The 20,150-nt window shown below is 38.0% G+C and overlaps 1 protein-coding gene across 1 annotated transcript in view; it reads left to right on the top strand.

Annotated features, from left to right (window-relative positions):
* LOC124171587 (ubiquitin-conjugating enzyme E2 H) overlaps positions 1-20,150 on the top strand; it is a 56,057-nt gene that overhangs the window by 16,784 nt on the left and 19,123 nt on the right. The window contains exon 3 of the mRNA XM_046550765.1: positions 12,779-12,946. Within this exon, the coding sequence (XP_046406721.1) occupies positions 12,779-12,946 (168 nt within the window). The remainder of the gene's footprint in view (positions 1-12,778; positions 12,947-20,150) is intronic.

The raw sequence follows: 20,150 nt of genomic DNA on the forward strand, positions 1-20,150 counted from the left end.
GTAGTTTCCTTCATCAAAGGAAACTAAATGCATTGATTGCGATTCGTTACCCATCATTAGTGTATTCATAATATACAAATTATTTGGTTTTAGAAATTCCGGTTTAGACGAATGGCAATGGTCAATTTTATCCTCATTTGAAAAAGGCCACATTGGCGCCCATGCGATGCCTCTCCACGTGACGTGACAGGGACCTAGTTTCTACACGATAGGATAGGAGTTTTACATCGTCTGAGATTACCAATGCATGCGTGAGGCACAGAGATCAGGGAAACACGTCTTAATAATCACTTATTAAAACTGGCTGAGGTCGGAAAGTTTTCTTCGTTTGATAAGGTATTAATAATCCTTATTTAAGCCAAGCGCTACCAGCTGACAGTGTACTCTGCTACCTGCTAGCATCCTGCGTCGTATCAGCGCTCAAAGCCTCGCCCCAAGGCCACCTCACTTGCGGCAGCGGAAACCAGAACGACGTCACACGGAGTTTTCCCAGCATTCATACTTAGCCGTCGCGTTTTCGCCCGCTGGAAATTTTTCACTTTTCGTTTAATCGCGAAAAATAGATATCGTCATTTAAAAATCTAACAGCGTGAAATACGTACTCCAGGAGTCATAATCTTTCGATTTAGGCAATAAAAAAATAATAGGAAATCACCCTATTGAGAAATTTTCCGCTAAATAAGATCGATCGAGGAGTGATGCGCTGTTTTAATAATTTTATTCTCGATTTACTATCGTCGCATTCCTATGTATCCTCGATCATATTTTCTTCACATTGCTCGCGTTTTCCCCATTCTATTGTTCTTTATAGAGTCCTTGTATGCCGTGCCTTCTCGCGCATCCTCACCAATGATTTGATTGGCCTCTTCCTCCGCACCCTATTCGTTCCTCCGGGTGATTCTCGTGACTATCACTCCTTCCACGTCGAATCTAACGATATTCATTTTGCTAATGCACGTGATCACAGACCCCCGTGTGAATAAGCAATGAAAACCTGGTTTCGCGGATGTCTTTGGTGACGCGTGTCGTGATCTTCATGGTTAATCCCAGAATGGAGTAAGGGAGAATCCCCTCCCCTTTAACGGGGAGGGTGCAGCCATCGCGCTGCTACGGAATATTAAGGCGTAACTTTTCGCAGCTGGGTGGACGCTGGAGTTGCGTATAAATAAGAGTTAAGTAATAATTTGCAATATTATCACTGAATTCTAATGAAATGTCTTCTTTACTTAATGTTAATAACTTTCAACACATCGTGCCACATATTATGCTAGATAAGAGTAAGGAAGTGAAAGTTGGACTCATGTAAAATCGATAAAGCTCAATTTCAGTGTCATGGTTAACATTAAACAGCATGTTTTTCAGCAATTTTTGTCCACATGACTGTTAATTTATGTTATTTATCGTAGTTTTCAACTTGATTGAATATGCACTCCTGGCATTGGTTCGTTTTTATCGACTGCGAAGGATATCATAACATACGGACGTCTCTGGCTGGGATTTTCATAATTAAGTTCCCGTTCAATCTATTGCATCGAGTATATCAATTTTATGCGTAAATGGCAATTAGAGGCTAGTTATGTTGGATTTGAATTTTCTTCTTTCATAAGTTATTTTTTTCTTTCTAATTATAAGTATGAAATGACTTATCGTTCAAAGTAGTCCAGAAATTGGAGAAAATCGCCATACACTCGAATTTAAATTAGGACGTGAACTGAAGGACCAAAATTTTCAGATTTTATTACTCTCCAAGGCTTGGGAATTCTTGCTTAAGTGTTCTGAGGACACGAACATGCTACCATGCAAATATAACTATTATTTAGTGGTAGAAAACGAAAATTTCGGGTAGTAAATGATTCATTCATGAGTTAAAACATGGCAAGCCTATTTTACGTAGTTCAAGTTAAGCTATTCTTGAACAGAGATCCTATAGAGATAGTGAGATCGCCGGTATTATGGTCCCTTATTGTGCGCGGAAAAAACGAAATCTTTAATTTATCGGTTTTGTAGTTTGTTAACCTAATCATATCCTTGTGATAGTTTCTACCATAATAATTAGGATCTCTTAAAATATCTTGAACATCAGGCAAAAAGCATTCTTCTTGAAATTTCCGCAAAATATTTCATATTTCAAGTTTTCCTCCTCGATCGCCTAGACTTTTCTCAATTCCTATATAATTCAGTTACACTACTTTATTCTGGATGAATCAACAAGTGATAGCTTTTTGTGCTTGGCATCGTATGGATTGATAGGATAACTTTATAATAAGTGTGTCATGGTTGTCGAAGGATCCGATGCAACTAGCTTCTGTTTTTCTCATTGCGTTGGAGTGCTAGGGTTATGAAAAGTGCGTTAAGTTAAGTGAGTATTTTACGTCTGCAGTATGCCCAGAAAATTTCCTGTAAGATAAGAACCAATTAATGTTGACAAGTGATGACTTTTTGTCAACATGATTGCGTCATTTACCTCAATTTTGAATAAAAACAGTATTTATTGTATACCTCCTGCAGACGCGAAGCACTATAGAAAAAGAATCGCAGATACATGCGCACGGTCTCCTTAAAGCCACGTGCACAGGGGCGGATCCAGGATTTTTTCTGGGGGGGGGGGGTACAAAGGTCTGACAGGTGTTCTCATACACACACAAAAAAGAACAATAACTGTATAAAAAATTCTCTTTATTTTCTCTTATTTGAAAGTCGTTTATATTAAATTAAATGATTTTGGCTCCGTAATACACAAAATAAAACGAACGTAATGTTAAACGAATCAAAATTGTCTATTTTTTAAGCGTCTAGGGGTGGGGGGAACGTGCCCCCCTCCCCAGTGCAAAATATAAATCCGCCTATACACGGGTAGGAATTTTTTCAGTGGAAACGTTGTCCCAGCATAACTTATTCACTTGCATTAGCTTTGTGATAAATGAAGTCAACGTCGTTGCGTCGTATTCATATCAAAGCTTTAATTAGTCTTGGTATTGAGTTTAATTGTTTTTAATTAGTTTAATTAGCTTTTTACGTCTCTTTCACAAAAATGAAATGTGGGAATGCTGGTAAATATTCATTAGACGGGCAATTGTTGACTCAGTCAAGCTGTAGATATTTAAGGGTTCATATGTCCAAGGATTTAGGGTTGGGAGCTCATGTAAAACAGGTGACTACCAAAGCATATTCAGTTCCACAATTTGTAATGAGAAATCTGCGAATAAGTACTCGAGAGGCGCGGGAGTTGGCTTATTTACGAATAGTAAGACCTTGAATATGGCGCAAGGGTATGGAATCCCCGCGAAAAAGACCTGACAGAAAAGGCGGAGAATGTAAAAATATAGGCAGCCAAATACGTACACCTATTCTGGACTTTTCGTAGGGGTGAAAGCCCTTCAAAAATGTTGGGGTGGGAGTCATTGCAGAGGCGAAGTTGTATCAATAGGCTGTGCGGTATATATAAGGCCGACACAAAACACTGCGTGTGGGAAGAATGGAGGAGAGAATGTGAAATCGCCCAAACCATGGGCAAAAACGATCACTGTCACAGAATTAGACTATGGCAGCAAAAAATAAATTTGTCACTTATTAATAGGGGTATTTGGGAATGGAACTCGCTGCTAAAGGAACTCTTAAATCCTTTCCCAAAAATAGCAAATATATTTAAGGAAGAGCTCAGAAGAGTTATTGATGTCGCAAATTGAAAGTTAGGACAGCCTCTCATTACAGTGATTGACTTCTTTTGTTGTGAGTCTTGGGTTTTTCTTTTAAATTTCTATTATGATTTTCTTCATATTTTAATTACTATTTTTAGTAGTTTTGCGCTTCTCGCTTGGTGTATTTTTCATATTTTTTTCTTTGTTTGCCTATAATGTAGTCATAGAATAGGCTTTACATTTTAGTTTCCAATTACTTTCCATCTGGCCGTTGTTATATTAGAAATGTGTATTTAAATATATAAATTAGGTGTTAAATGTAGATTTTGACAAATTGTTATTAATATAGTATACACTACAAAGTTCTACGAGTGTCGAGGCTCGCCCATATTTATTTTATGTGTGTAGTAACCGTTATATTACGTGGAAGAAATAGCATCCAAAGCATGACCATTCTCCCAAAGGACCTTAATCCTTCTCCCTGGTTTCTTGGATTGTGCAGGACTGTAAAACCTGTTAAAGATGACGAAGTAGTCTTAATAAATACGCGTAAAAGTTTTTCAATGATTAATTCCCTTCTGCCTACGTGAAGTTATTCCTTTCGCTCAGTCAGTTGGCATGTGATATACCAGTTTGCCTCTTTACATATCGTAATAAGTTTCGGAAGGGGAGGCTATGAAAATTGAAGTACGTACGCAATTTCTGCTCTAGAGTTTGGGACTTAATTGCATCTCTTGGTTGTTCGTGGAATAGTAATAAACGAAAGTAATTATCGTGGGGTCATTGATCCTTTAGACATTGATAAATGAACAACGAAAATAGTAAATTTACATTATCAACAAATAACAAATAAAACTCAAATATCTTGAATAATGTATACATAATATTATGTAGAGTGGATGAGAATACAACAATACAAAAGGTACAACAAACAATCTCTCTTTTTCTTTCAGCATGTTGGAATTTATTAAATTGAAAACTTTTATTTCAAAACTTGCGGTGGATTTCATTGTTTTAACATCATCAGGCGGTGAATTCCATCTCCTGGGAATAGGAACTATGAACGATCATGCTCGGAATGTCTCGTCGGAGGATAGCAAGGTCGATGTTTTGCATCGGCTTCGCAGCTGCGTTCATTTTCGTTTTCAAGATCGCGGAAGTAAGCGTGGGCGCTGGAGACGACGCAGTGATGCTGATTCATTGTTGCCTATTCTATTCACATTCCCATCTCGCGCGGCTGCACGCTACAGGGCATGATGGTAACTGCAGTTTTGGAAGCCCCCCACCGTATTTAATTCTAGGTGGCGTAGTGGCCTGAAACATACGCTGAAATGTCGGAAGTTCGTGGTTAAATTCCAAGTGTCGGTGAACTTTTTTTCCTCTCTACGTCATTGGAAAGCTAATATTATTAATAATTCTGTGTGCACGGTGTATTATTTTATATTTGCGATTCGGATTGAGCTTAAAAATGAAGGAAGTCGTGCTTTCCCGTTTTTATTCGTCACCTACTTTTCGATTCGTCGACGGCGGAACTTTTTACTTGCAAATTTCTGCGAATATTGTGAATTCTGAATTAGCTTAGCGGCTTATGAATGCCAAAACTTCGTGGTTAGATTTACGGTGCGGTTAATTAAATCCTCGCTGTAGTACCTACTTGTGATATCTGTAGTTGACTAACATGGAATGTTCTGTTTGGTCGCCATTGTAACGGCACAGCCGATAGATTGGTAGTTGCACAAATAGCTTGAGGTCTATTCCAGTAAAATTTATGCCCTATGAAAAGAGCGGTGTCACCATAAAAATATATGTGTAATTAAATACCTTTATTAACTATATTTCCAAATTGCCCTCTGTTTAATTTTCTACGTTGATTTTCACTATACTGACACTCGATGAAGGATGACTGGTTCGAAGATTAGTTCTTTTGATAATTATTACAAACTAATAATTATTAGCAATTGCGTGTAAACTATAGAAAATTGATGAATGTCAGCAATAAATCAGAGTTACAGTCCCTATCGCTGATTTAAAAGTCCAGCTAAAATCGATAACAATTACTTCGTGCCAGCGTGTTTGACGCGCATTGCGTGCATGAACTTACTCGCATTGCGTAACATGCACTTACAAAAAATCATGAAATATGAAAAACGAAAATATTTCCCTCTCTGTTTATACTTACTTGATATTGACTGTTGCTGTTATATTTTACTCCTTTTGGTAAATTTTTAAGGTGGCGTCTTTGAAATATCGCCTCTTTTGTTATGCAAAAGTTTCATTTTTTCAGAGTCATATTTGATAAAAAGGCACCAATACTGCATGTATACAAAAATAAATTACCGTGAGAATGTGCACTAGTTAATGAAAATAATTAATAATCACCCCAATATAAAGAAAAAACATTCTAGTCTCAATATTCTCCAAATTATAGATATGGCACCTACTTTTCTCTTTGCTCGCCATAATGGCCATTTTTGGTGTATTTGAATGGATTTAACTTTGTGAAAAATTAACTCAGAAAATTTTAAGTGGCCAATTATCATTCGTATATGCCTACGTGCTTATTTTGTATACCAGAGGGTGAATGCTTTCTTCCTGCGTGAATTTGAGTATTGTGGCCCGCGACGTTTTTCTGTCCCTTTTCAGGCATCGTTCCAATGATAGCTTCCCTATTCGTCATCCTGTCGTTGGGTGACTACTCTCTTTTCCCTTGCTGATGTTTTTAGTTCAAATTCGTGGGCATTGACATCATTGAAGGCGACAGAAAGTGCTGATATGGGCGAAAAATTATTGTTTAAGCAGCTGAGTGGTTACTGTAGCTATCATTCTTGTGACTCACCAGCAGTAATGGTGTGATGTCTGAACATGCCAGGGGCATTCCATTACTATGAATCGCCCTCCGAGTCGTTTCAAATAGGCCAAGGTGAATTTGTTCCTCGAAAAGGTGCATCATTCCCGCTCAAATGGTCGTTTTGTCTCAATATACGGACGTATTAATTATTTAATATTCTAGCTATCATCTTAAAATTTCCATGGTGTTTTGAGTAAGCCTTATATCCTTTTCAGCATATATTTTTGCCACAAATACGAACAATTTGAAGATTCGGTGCTTTCCCGGTAGAAAAGCCGAGTAGAGTTGACCTGTGTAATGCGTCTCAAAAAATCAGTTCTGTCTTAATAATGTTCGTAAAGAGGACTCCATTGTCCTTTTCCTGGCGCATTGATTATATGGCGCACGTATGCTTTCATACGCGTATTATAATATAGAAAAAACTTTCATATGCGAGACGCAGTTAAATGTTGAAATGGTCCCTCCCTCTATGCCGTGTTGATTTCAGGATGTTAACGTAATGCAATGAATGGATTCAGGCGTGACTTGATGGAGCTGCATTATTACGTAAAATTATGCACTTCGTATGTTTCACTCAAAGCAAGTTAATATACTGACCCGGGTTTCGCCTACTTCGTATGCATATTAAAGGTCAGAGGACCTTGTTAATGAAGTGTTGGAAATCAAGTGACCTTGAAAATTCCCACGGAGCAGGTAAAACTTGGATTGGCTTATTAAATTGTATTGTGTCGAACGTACTAAGTGTTTTTATTTTATTTCGCGTGTGATAGCATACGTTAAATTAAGCAATACATCAGGCAATAGGACCGATGAGGCCCCTTAACGACCATTTAGTATATTCTGAGCCTTGGCGGGCGAAGATGTTCCGAGATGGCCTTCTTTCTTTAGGAAAAATCCTCTGGACTGATTTCCTATGCATCTGGAGTGGTGATGGGCTTTGGGGGAGATAGTGTTTGGCAGTCCTGTAGGTTACGAAAAAAGGTGGGTACGTCTGTGTATTTTGGTCGAGCGACTGTTCTCGCTCACACGGAGAAGCTGGGAGCGCAGATCTCTCAATCCTCCGAAATAATCCCTTCCCAGGTCAAAAGCCTTCCATTCGGAAGGGGAGGTCGGGCGTCCCTTCGGGGAAGTGCGTTGCCCCGAACGGATTCGCTGCTCCAGACCCCGTGTTCTGTTCTTGACCAAAGGCTGCGAATGGGCCTCGTTTTGAATGTTGGGATGTACGACTCCTGTGTGATTAGGCACACGTTTTGAGCAGGGTGGTGGAGTTACGACAGAATGCGGCTGCACTCTACTTTAGGCAGTTTTACACGTAGCACGTAATTACACAATCTGACGTGTTTACGAAGACGCAGTCAAAATTGCGTCGTGTAAAGCGGCGAATTACTAGAACGCATGAGAGAATGCATAGATGCAAGATGGCTAATTACCGCGCTCTAATTTCGTTTGTGCATTCGCCGATGTGCACATCCTTGGGTCTTTTCGCCCAATCCCCTCGTTTATATTCACCCTATTGAATTTTATATTTTAATATACGAACTTCATGGAATTTACGAATTATATGATACTTGAAGGAATATAATTGCGTGCCGCGACATGTGCCATCATAAGTACATAATGATTAATTTTTTTCATTATATTCCGCATATTGGGGGCGGCGGCATTAATAAGGTTGGGGGTGCACAGTGGACTGAAATTAAAAAAATACTTTATTTCGTATGGAAGTTGAAACTTTGCTCGATTGCGGCCAAAACATTAGTGTATGTTTTGCCGCTTACCGTTCAACATAAGTTGCTACTTTTAACAAAATACATGTCCTCAGGTTCAAACTAAGTTCGCAGAAATTTCCCGTATTGAATTTTTTTCGAAATTCGGCAGCTTATAAATAATGGTACACCTTCTGTAGTAATGCAGTGCCACCAAAAATTCACAATTTTATTAATCGTTTTTATAGTTAATACCCATCAGCTTTTACGACTTAGTTGTTGTATTTGTGACCGATGCGATAAAAAAATGGCATACCTCGTTTTTCGTCTAATTTTGGTGTTTATTTAGGATTATAAAAAAGGGTCACCGGCTTATTTACACCACATACACAAAGCCTGTGGAGTGTGATCCGGAGAGATGATCTGCAACGCCGATATTAAAATTGATTTTCGACCATACGGCATCGTCCGGATCTGGCTACTGGCCACAGGGAGTGCCGTACTTGACGGTTGTTGAAAAGTGGATCTTTTATAGCAAACGAATCAAAATTAATATATTATTGCAAAATTTCTTTGCCATTTATTATGTCCTGATTTCATCACTGCCTGGAGAATTTGGCGTCGATATACTATGTAGCTACCTACATATGAAGAAAGAGTTACTCTCAGATATTTACGCCACGATTACAGCAAAGCTTTGAGAGTGGTCGTCCTTAGAAATCATCTGCGACGGTTCCCAACACAAAAAATAAAGTCGCTTTTTTTACCGTACGCATAGTGCGCGGTTGCTCCCACTGCTGCGGATACATGGAATGCCGCGGCGCGGGCTTGCATTACATGTTGAGGTGGATCTACAATATTTGTTCCGGATATTTTTAGTCTCATTATTAACTAAATAGGCTACACGCATATTTTAGCTTTTTTCTTCCTATATCCATTTTGATAAAGAATTTTCACTGAATTACTAGAAACTGTCGAACATGTCACGTAGTACCTCACTGTCATAAGTTATGAGGTAGCAGCTGTTGACATAGATGCTAATCGAAGTTGTTAATAATGATCAGGTCTTTCATCATAAGATTATCATTAGGCCTGATTAAGATAATGATATTGAATTTTATGATAGGAAGCATACGTGGACTAAAAGAAATAGTTCCCTAATAATGATACTCGTTGCCCACCTGCCATTTCGAAAAATGCTATTCTTATGAAATGTGTGGAAGTCATTAAAAAAATCGAATGTAGCAGTGTAATGTGAAAATTTCAGATTAAAAATTTTCTCTTTTTACAGTTCGTTTGTTCACGTCTTGAATTTCATTAATTTCCGAGATTTTTGCGTCACAGACGTAGCATATCTTACTCCCACTCTCGGTCAAAAAATTGCATTAAATATGCCTACCTTTCAGTGAAGGATTGATGGATTTCACAATTCTTTTACGAAGCAATTGACGGCTAACATCGAGACTAAGCATTTTAGCAAATGCTCCAATAACCTTTGTTTTTCAAATTAACACTGGGTCTATTTCAGGCGAGCGGGTAAACCAGTAACAAGCAGAGTACAAGGTTATTAAAGAAAGTCAAGCCGAGAGCCCTTCATGTAAGTTGGCAAAACGGAAATTTCCAACCGCTTGAATCCGAGTGCATAAAAAATCACCGTAGTAAAGATAACCTCTTTCACTGTATGTATGTAAATGCAAAAATGCATTTCTGTCAAGAAAGGAATTTCCGAAAATAGCTTCGAAGGACTGCACACAGCGACCGCGGGGTCATAAAAAGACCCTTCTCGCTGCTACTACAGCAGGGGGCTGGAGGAATATGGGGTGGATATTCCTGATCTATGGGCCGGTTGGAAATACGATTTTTTGTTTGCGGCAAGTAGCAGCCGAAAGTAGCAGGAAGCAGTCATACCCATCCAAGGGGTAAAATGTGCAGTCTGAATCGCCAGCGTTTCATTTCAGCCTAATTTGTATTCGAGAATTGCTGGGTAAATGGTGACAATTCCGTAACTTTGGATTGAGAAGGAACTACAGTAAGGTTTATTGGATGAATATCTATTAGTGATACCACTTCTTTTTGAAAAAAACAAAGCCGCAAGGGTTTCGATGAAAATCACATCAGGCGTAAATTATGATGATGATTATACATCGAAATCCGGGTCGCTTTAAAAAAATGGCTAGGCATCATTTACGAAACCTTAAAATAGAATATTACGTAGTTAAGCATGAGTTAGTGAATTTTATTGGGAACTTCATTTCCCAATGGTGACATCAAACCAGCGTGAAATAGTACTTGGTAAATAAGATCAAACGTATCCGCAACAAAGGCTTTGGATCCACATTGCTTTTAAATGTACTCCGCGTCACGGTATTCCAGCTTGTCTACGGTCACAGAGTATATATACTCTGTGCTACGGTGTCGTTGGATATAACGCTGGCATTGCTCTCCCAGCTCCGATAGGGCCGATTTGCCAATGTGTCAATGCGTACCCTGCATTCAGCGGCGTAGGAGGTCGATGGTGGCATTCTCGTTGGTGTACGCAGTTTTTTCTCCCTCGCCTACGCGATCCAGTCCAAGACGGCTTCGCAATATCTCATTTATGAAGAAGTGGGATGTACGTAGCGAATGCGTGAATATTACGCGGAAATAAACTCATACTCTCTAGTTAGCACTACGCGGAAGTTGCGGGTAATTAGAGCCGTCTCTAGAGTAGTATGCAGGGCCGTCGATGCCAGGGCTGCGTCAAAGCCCTCGTTTGTGGGGGCTTCGTACCACTAGACCGGGTTTTCGTCATCCTCTCGGCGTGTCTGACAGCGTGGGGGAATACATTAGCGCGTTTTTTTATCTCTCTATCCCACTAAATGCCAGCTTGCAGATATAGCCGTGAAGTATTTGATTCATTTTCGAAAGATAGTTTATCCATTACCCCCACTCCCGTCTGCTGTTTTTTTTATTTTTCTTTTTCATCAATTGGTATGCCAACTCGCGTAGATAGCCGTGAATTGATTAAAAGCATTATTCATATTTCAAAACAAAATGCTCAGCTGCCTTCATTTAAGTGAACAATCACGGTGTGGTTTGATTAATTTCTTTCATACTTGCCAAAAACTTTTTTCACTTTTCGTTTAAAAAAAGTTCTTCAATGTTTATATAATATTTTCACATTTTTATTCAAATTCTCCGTGACATTCGCTAGAATGTCTGTTGTTTTTTTCCCATCTCCAAGGAAACGTTTTGGCTCTTTCCTTTAAATTGTATTTACTTAATTTGTCAATGCTGTGCCTGGTCCGTTGGCTTTGCCTATGTTTAGGTTTTACCAGGACCAGGCTAGCAGAACATAACAAACTCCCATATGCTGAGTGGTGAAAAACCCACTCTGACAGGACTCTAACCTGCGACTCCAGGATTCACATGCAAGGACGTAACCTTGCAGCTACCAGGGCTGACTTTTCAATTCAGTGGTATTATTTTTATATCATTGTAGTTGATGTGCTACAAAACTGATTTTAAATAATAAAAGTTGTAACATTCTACATAAAATGAAATTAAATGTGGGTAGCTTATGATGGAATATAGTGGAATTTTTGAAGAGTGGTATACTGCATATGGATTTAAAACATTGCAGTACTTGCAGTACTTAGGTGGGTAAAAATAAAAAGAGATGAATTGGTTGGTGTTTGCAATTCTGATGGCACTGAAAATTAACTTTATTCATTTGTGGAAAGTTCATTAAATGTCTGTACTTTGAAAGTTAAAAGAAATTGTCAATAAAATAAAAAGTCAGCCCTGGTGGCTGCAAGGTTACGTCCTTGCGTGCGAATCCTGGGGTCGCAGGTTCGAGTCCTGTCAGAGTGGGTTTTTCACCACTCAGCATATGGGAGTTTTTTTTTTAAATAAAGCATGGAATGGTAGAAGATTTGCAGGGATTAATATGGTCACAAATATTAATAAAAGCATAATAGTTCTCTCAATTTCCTTGTATTAGATAGGTTGCGGACTAAAAGTCAAAATTTTTGTTTGAACTCTGTTTTAACATGTTCTGGTTCTGCATAATGGCCATGTTGGTCAGTATTTTATGAAATATGGTTCGGTTAAGAGTAGTTAGCGGTCTTTGCTTGCCTCATCTGAAAATAGAGTCCTTGTAGTTTTTAGACGTTGTGTCAAACAATTAGCTGTTCAAGTATTTTTGTTGATTATTTCATGTATAGCTTTACAGGTATGATCCGAGATGTTATAAACTGTAAAACCCTAATTTCATGGAATTACTATGGATTTATGCCTCTGTATGAACTGATTTTGATGAAATAAAACGTTCTTTGTGTGATATAATGATGGTTAGCTTTAATGGAATTCATTTTACATCAGCTAAGCCCTGTATCATTATCGTTTTTAGGTAATTATCTACCTTATTCAATTATATGCAAATAATTATGTACGTAATAGAAGTTATCTGTTTGAATGTTCACCAGTTGTGCAGAGTTTGGGTTAATAATGTTTCTTTAAGGGGATGTTGTGAATCCCAATAATATCCCTTTAAAGAGAGTTCATCTATTATATTTCTTTTGCTTATTTGATTAATTTTCTTGCAGCACCATATGAAGGGGGCATATGGAAAGTCAGGGTCCACTTGCCAGAGCATTATCCCTTCAAGTCTCCCTCAATTGGATTTATGAACAAGGTGTATCACCCTAACATCGATGAAGTATCAGGAACTGTATGTCTGGATGTCATCAATCAAGCATGGACAGCATTGTATGGTGAGCCTTTCCAAATTGTGGAGTGATTAAAATATTTGTGTGTGTGTGATTACAAGCTCTTTCAAGTTGCGGTGTTACAGATGACGTGAATAAGTGCCTTTTTCATTGGAAGCTCTGTGTAAGTACTCCTAAAATCATTTGATATTATCATATTTTTTGTGTGTACCTGCGACCTGGAGTTTTCTTTAAACTTTGACGCTCCTATTCAATGCAATGATTTATGTGCTTGTTAATATTAGGAAATGGCTACTTTCACCATTTTTCTCCTGTAGTGTGTCAGGCATCACAAGTTATTTTCAGGGTATTTAAGCTATTATAAACCTTTTACATCTTGGATTTAAGGTGTATCAAGGCAAAAATAGATTACCCTAAATGGTTTTATCTACTTCATGACCATCAAAAGTTTATGAACTCGCATGCTCATGAAAACTTCATTAGGTGATATTTTTCAAGAAGATATGTAATTGGCCCACCTTCTCCAATTATTTTCAATTGGAAATGTGTATGCAAAGCCTCATTGCATGTAATGAAATTTGTAAGCAGTCAGGTGCATTTAAAGCTACATGAATTTTGTGGTGAAGATGAGCATGATAGGATGCCTGATTTGGGAATAACCGAGATTGTGGCTGTTGCCTTTTAAATTGTCAGATGTTTTTGTTCCATGGATATTCAATGAAATTTTTCTTTAGTTTTATTATGGAGTTCATTTTAATGCTAACTGTATGTATGCAAACTTAAGCGTAAGGAAAATCATAGTTGAAAATTATTCTTGATTATGCTATGTATTAATGCTCATTTTCACTATTGATTCATGGGTGATAGTCTTCTTGCATTCTTTTTTCTGGATTCTAAGTATTCTACAAAATTTAATATTTTTAATGTGGAACTTTAAACTTGTAAATGAAAAATGTGACTACAGAGGCAGGTTGTTATGTGAAGCAGAAAATCTGCTCTATAGATTTAATTCCTAGGGTTGGACTCATTATTTTCCAACAAGTATTAGAAATAGTGTGTGGCAAAATCAAATGGAAGAATTTCAGTTATTCTTCTCATTTCTAATAACTACGGTAGAATGTGGGGAATCCTTCATTGGATTATCTGTTTATGAATTCTTTAGTAACTCCCAACAATAATTCCCATACTATATCCTGTATTCTCCCTTTCCTACCCTTCCCTTAAGAGTATTTCATTGGGATGGGTGCAAATTCTGAAATAGCTTGCCATTGATACCATGTTCAATACTGCTAGATTAAATTTTTGTTAAATTTTCGGGGGTTAGCATGTGATCAGGTTGACCTGAAGTTTTGTGACCCCTGCTGGTTGTGAAATGTCAGGCCAACACAACGATGTGCATGACCCAAAATAATTTTTTTATCGAGTATCTATCATAAAAATCTCAACCAAGAACTTGTTAATGGTTTAGTCACTTGCGTACAAGTTGCATTTAATTTCATTAAATTTATGTTTTCGAGGAAGACATTGTTTACTGGACATTATGTAAAATTTAGCACTATTACAGCACATATGCAATGTAATTTACTATGTTGCTTCATTTGAAATGGGTTCCATTTTACGATGTGTATCAAATTTAGAATTCTAGAAATTAGTTATTACTCGGACCTGCAAATTTTTTTCCCTGCCCTCCTGCATAGATTTCGAGTATGACTTTTTCCCCCTGAATCAGGATCTAATGTTACTTCTCTCCTATCACATCACATTTTTTTCTTACTGTCATGGTTCATTTTTGATGCATTTCACAAATAAATACTCTTGTTGTCTTATACTTGCAAACATCTTTATTGCCTTCATGTGGGTCGTAGCTATGCATGGGTAAGATTTTTTCCTAAGTGTATTAATTGTACAGTTTTGTACTGGCATGCCCTTTCTGTAAGGGCAGCGCATATTCTTTCGTGTGTGTGTAAAAATGTTTTTGCCTCTAGCACAGTGGTGAAGTATGCTTTTTTGAGTCTTTTCTTCATTTGTACTTAGGAATGAAAGTGAAAGACAATTCATAGGCACTGTATAAGGCCTTTTTCGACCTTTATTAGATAGGTATGGATGGGATTCCTTAAAGCACTTCTATCAGTATAAACAAGGATTTCCTGGGTTTCCCTGGAAATAGATATTTTTCAAAGGCCATGGCAGGATACATACGGTAAATTGGGCCCCTAAGTGGTATTTCAAAGATTAGTGCCCCCATAGTTGGTCTTGGTGAAGTAATTAGCCATGCCAAATATTTACCCCAGATTCACAGTAATTTTGAAGTTATACAAGAAAGCATTGTTTTCAGAACTTTTTTAAGCATTTCCTGTTTTTGTAAGAAAATTGAAAATTTGCAATGGTAGAACTTCACCTGGTTGCTAGGCATATTGCTCCACAAACCATTGCTAAAATGTCTGCTGTAGAATATGTGAGAATTCTTAATTTGTTTGTTTCATACTTACCAAAATTGTTTTAGCCTAATTTGGTTAGCATTTTCTTGGTGAATTTTGTATAAAAATATTATTTTTTGAAGGATTATACAACATACTAATACATAATATCATAACTTTTCTCATCAATTAGATATGAGATGCAAATTCTCATTAACGGTTATATTTTTGTTTCTTTGTTACCATGATTGTTTCAGCCTAATTTGCAAGAGTAGTGTAACTAGTAAGGGTACTTCTGGAGTAAGTTTATCAGCCATAGCAATGGAGGCATTAATGCTGAGAAAAGATCTGATAAGAGGACCAGTGAGGTAGAGTGTAAAGAAGTGGCTGTTAAAGAGTATGAATTGTAGTGTAGCACTTCACAGTGGGGAGGTATGGATGATAAAGAAAAAGTTTGATGTGAGATTGGAGGTATTAGAGATTTGAATTCGGCGTAAGTGTTGAAGTTGTACGGAATGGATGGAGAGAAAAAAAGGAAAGAGAGGGTGCTCTGTGGTATACGAGAACATATAAAGGCAGAGGGTAGGCACGGAACAAGTACTAAGTGTTTTTTTTATTTAAATTTTATTTTTATACTAAATTTCTCAGAGGGCAGGGAAGGGGGAGGAAGGTAATAGGATTCTTGTGCAAATGACAAAGAATTGAAAGTAAGGCTTTTGCAGCGAGATTCATTGGTATCAAAGGCTTTTGGGCACAGCTGCATATTGTGCTTTGTTATGCAAGCTTTCATGGTGATTGCAGGTTGCATCATTAGGTGATGAATTAATATTGGAAATTGGTTGTCATTAATATACTCGTCAACCCTGCACACTTCTCCGGAGTGGTGGGGAAGAAGGGTGACTCTGCCATCAGAGGAACTCTCTGCTCTGTTCTTGAGCAGTAAGCAAACTCTGTCCCTGTGTGGTGTTACAGCCAGGTAAATCATGGCTGAAAACATACTGGAAACATTGAACCTGTTGTTTCTTTCCACGTGTGGCTGAGTTTAATGCCGTTTGTGTGGTTAACCCTTTCGCGCTGGATGTCGGTCGGAGCTGACGGGTATTTTCAAACGCAGAACACCTGACGTCGGGTATAGCTGTTGCAGACGACCGGACGTCGTCTCTGGCCCGACGCGAGGGAAGGAAAGTGACCGCTGAGGTAGCAATTGTCCGATGCATTCAGACCCGGCCTGAGACCCAGCTTAGTGAGTCCTAAGGGTCACTCCTAAGCAATAAAGCCCGAACCATCCACTCATTTGTGACCATCCTCACCGCAGGAATCCGTTGTATAGTAGTTTATTTTATTTTTATTTTATTCTCAAACCACCAGATACAGCTCTTATTGGCCATTTTACACCGGTGTGTTCAACAAATGTAACAAGTAAACGTACACAAACGACCATGCCCTGGACCGGGGAAACCTACCCAGGCGGGACTCGAACCCGCGACCTCTTGTTTGGCAGGCGAGAACGTTACCCCGCCGCCACCGAGGCCGGCAAAAAATCTGTCTCCAGAGAGATTATGTTTGATATGAGATATTAGATAGTTATGTTTTCAATAGTTTTTTCAGTGATATGTTTTATTGCATACTACTATGTTTTTATACTTTGAAATGAATTCTTCGTTTTGTTCTGTGGCCAAGCAATTTTTAAACGGAATTTTAGCGTTAAAAATAATGGACTTCCGGACTTATATTCATATTACCTTATATTTACTAACTTTGTTGTTATTAATGCTAGAAACCGGTTTAAAATTCCACAGTGCTTAAAAAACGTTAGTAATTCTTTTAGAAGATTAAATAATTTAAAATCAACTACAATGTTTGGTTGAAAAAAACACTGGTAATGCAATAAGTTGACCGTGGATTCGTGCTATGATAGGGTTAGAGGGTTAAGTCCAGTGGCCGGGATAAGGGACGGGCCCCAAATCTGAGGGACGAAAATACCCAGGCAACTCACCCCAAAAAAAGAGCTCCGTACAGAGAGGTTTAAAATATTCTTATGCTATTCGTAGCACGAAAACGTTTTTCTATTGTAGGCGCCGGTAGGAAAGGGTTAAAATTCTGGGAACATTTCTCAATTTCAATTGCCTCACGAATTAGTCGTTCAAATTTTTATTCATCACCTGATGATGCGACCTGCAATGACCCTGAAAGCTCATGTGACTAAGCACAATACCCAGCTGCTCCCAAAAGCTTTTGACACCAATGACAAAGAATTGGTCACACCTTGAAATAAAGTAAGAAATTAACCATAGTAGAGGGGACAGGCATGGGTGTTGGCACAATTTAAGTGTATCCTCACAAGGAGAATATCCCAAAAATATTAAAAATATTTCATCATGCTAACTATGGCAGTAATTAATACGAGAAAATTACTGGAATTGTCATTGCAAAGTAAATTTGAAAGAGTTTACCATAACATGTAGCAAGTAGTTAAAAAATAGGTATATTTCTTCTTGATATGAAATGTTTACCTCAGCTCTTAAATACATATGAGGGGTGCGTGGTAGTACAGTGGGTAGTGGTCTCTCCCAGCAAAAGCCTTTGGACACTTGGAACAGAAATCCTTGAAGAGTGAGGTGACTAAGGGAGGGGAGCCCGTCCACTTACCCTGGATGTGTGGTCCTATGTAGTCACATTCCTCTGTCTTAGTCTAGGGTGAGCTTTACCCTTACCTTTCCATAGCATCCTTCAGGTTTAGTTACTGAATGAGTGATCAAGTGGGGGTATTAGGGGATATTTATAATGCATTAAATCAGATTTATGTTGATATTCCAGCAGTTTTGGTGAGGTGAAATCAGATTTATGTTGATATTACAGCAGTTTTGAAAGAGTAAGAAAAATAATGGTCATGCTTGAAATGAAATTGCTCGAGAAAAAATGCGTAAGATGCAAATGAAAATTGAACAAATGTAGCATATCCTGTAGGCCATAAGGTTTGCAACAGTACCAAGAAGTAACTGTTTTTTGGAGTGTAAATGATTTAAAAAAGAAACAGAAGAGAAATTCCTGCAAAGATCAATGCTTTTCTAATGGGAATAAAGCTATGCATTAATGTTTTATGAAAGACAACCACAATTGTTTGCATCAAAGTTTTTAGGTGCACGATAAAGTTTTCTGACACATTATGCTTTCATTTTTCACAAAAAAGGCAGTATTTTAAAAAGTTTGAATATCAAGTTTTTGTACACAACTTCTAAGTTATTGTGAATCTTGGATAAATATTTGGCATGGCTAGGTACCTCACCAATACCTACTATTGGACGTAGAATCTTTGAAATATCTCTCAGGGGCCGATTCACCTTCATTGAATCGTTCATGTAACATTGGTATAGGGCAGTCAGCAACATCTTCTCCAAGTTGTGTTTGACAATATTTTTTGCCACTTCCAAGAATAGTTTTGTGCATTGTGCACAGTATTGACCTATTTGATAAATTATTCCTTTTATTTATAATACTCCTCAACATATTAAGGTTTATTACACCATTTTCTCCTCCTTGTTGAAGTTCTTATGGTACCCTTGGTATATTTGAGTATACTGTTAGAGCCCTTCTCCTCAAAACTATCCAATCAATTTTGTTCTATTGCTCTGTATAATTTCACTGTGATTTAATGTGCTGTGATAGCCTTGGAAGAGTTTTCCTTTTGGTCTGTCTGCTGTGTACATTTGCCACAGTAGGACTCCCTAAGTAAGGTTACTATCTTATGAAGTTAGTTATTGAAGTCGTTCATTAGAATTGAGTGTCCTGGACTGAGACTATTCAAAAGCCTTTGGTCAACTTTGTCTACTTGTCGAGCACCATCAAAATAGGGGTTCTTTCCTTCTGGATATAAAATAAATGATTGGCAAGCATATCTGATTATACCTATGCATTAAACTTCAAGCCAAACTTACGGCATTTCATTTTTATGTTTGGGTGGAACAATAGTTTTCCCTCTCAAGCTACAAATCCATAAACAGGTTCTGCTTATGTTAATTAAAGTTATCCAAAGTGATTTGTATGAAAATCACGATCCTAAGATTTTCTGTCTTCTGGATTTATTGCAAAATGCATGGCTAATCTAATCATCATGAAAAGATCCTTTGACATGAGATTAGGAAAGTATAGAAGCCTGAATTTTGTACTAGTACGTAATCCAGTAGTAGGTAAACTGGTGACGTGAAGTGATCCTCCCATGTAATGTTTTCCAATCAGTTTTGCAATATTTTTTGCAAACTTCTCCGGAAATTTTTTTGTCAGGAAATGCATTTTCTTCTGGAAAAATAATCTTGCAGCCTGTCCACTTGCCTCAGTACACTTTTACTCACTCACTCAGTGATACAATCCGAAGGTTGGTTTGGATAGCTGAGGGTTGAGCTCACCCTGTTGTTGGCCACAGGCATGAGAATCTCTGACATTTAGGGTATGTAGGCCAATTTCTTTCCCGAGGCTAACATGCACTTGAAAGGTTTAGATATTTTAGATAGGGGTCTGAAGGGAGATCACCCAGGATGTGAGCCTGGGAACCCTCAATCAGTAGCTAAGGGCCCCTTCCACAAGGCTACTATGCTCCAAACCAACCTTCCACTTGAATGATTGAGTAAGGGTTACCTGATGACCACCACCTTTCAAAAATGTTTTATTGGTAGGGTCCATCCCACATTACACCCGGAGGCCGCTGAGGCAATGGAGATTGAGAAAGTGGGTTCATTGAGGGAGAAGCAAAGTGACTTAGATGGGAAAGTGATTTCAACCTGTTTAGTGTGCCAAGCTGATATATTTGCGTGCAAAAAAAACTTTCACAATGTAAT

Source organism: Ischnura elegans, chromosome X (assembly GCF_921293095.1).
Source record: "Ischnura elegans chromosome X, ioIscEleg1.1, whole genome shotgun sequence".
Lineage (NCBI taxonomy): Eukaryota > Metazoa > Arthropoda > Insecta > Odonata > Coenagrionidae > Ischnura > Ischnura elegans.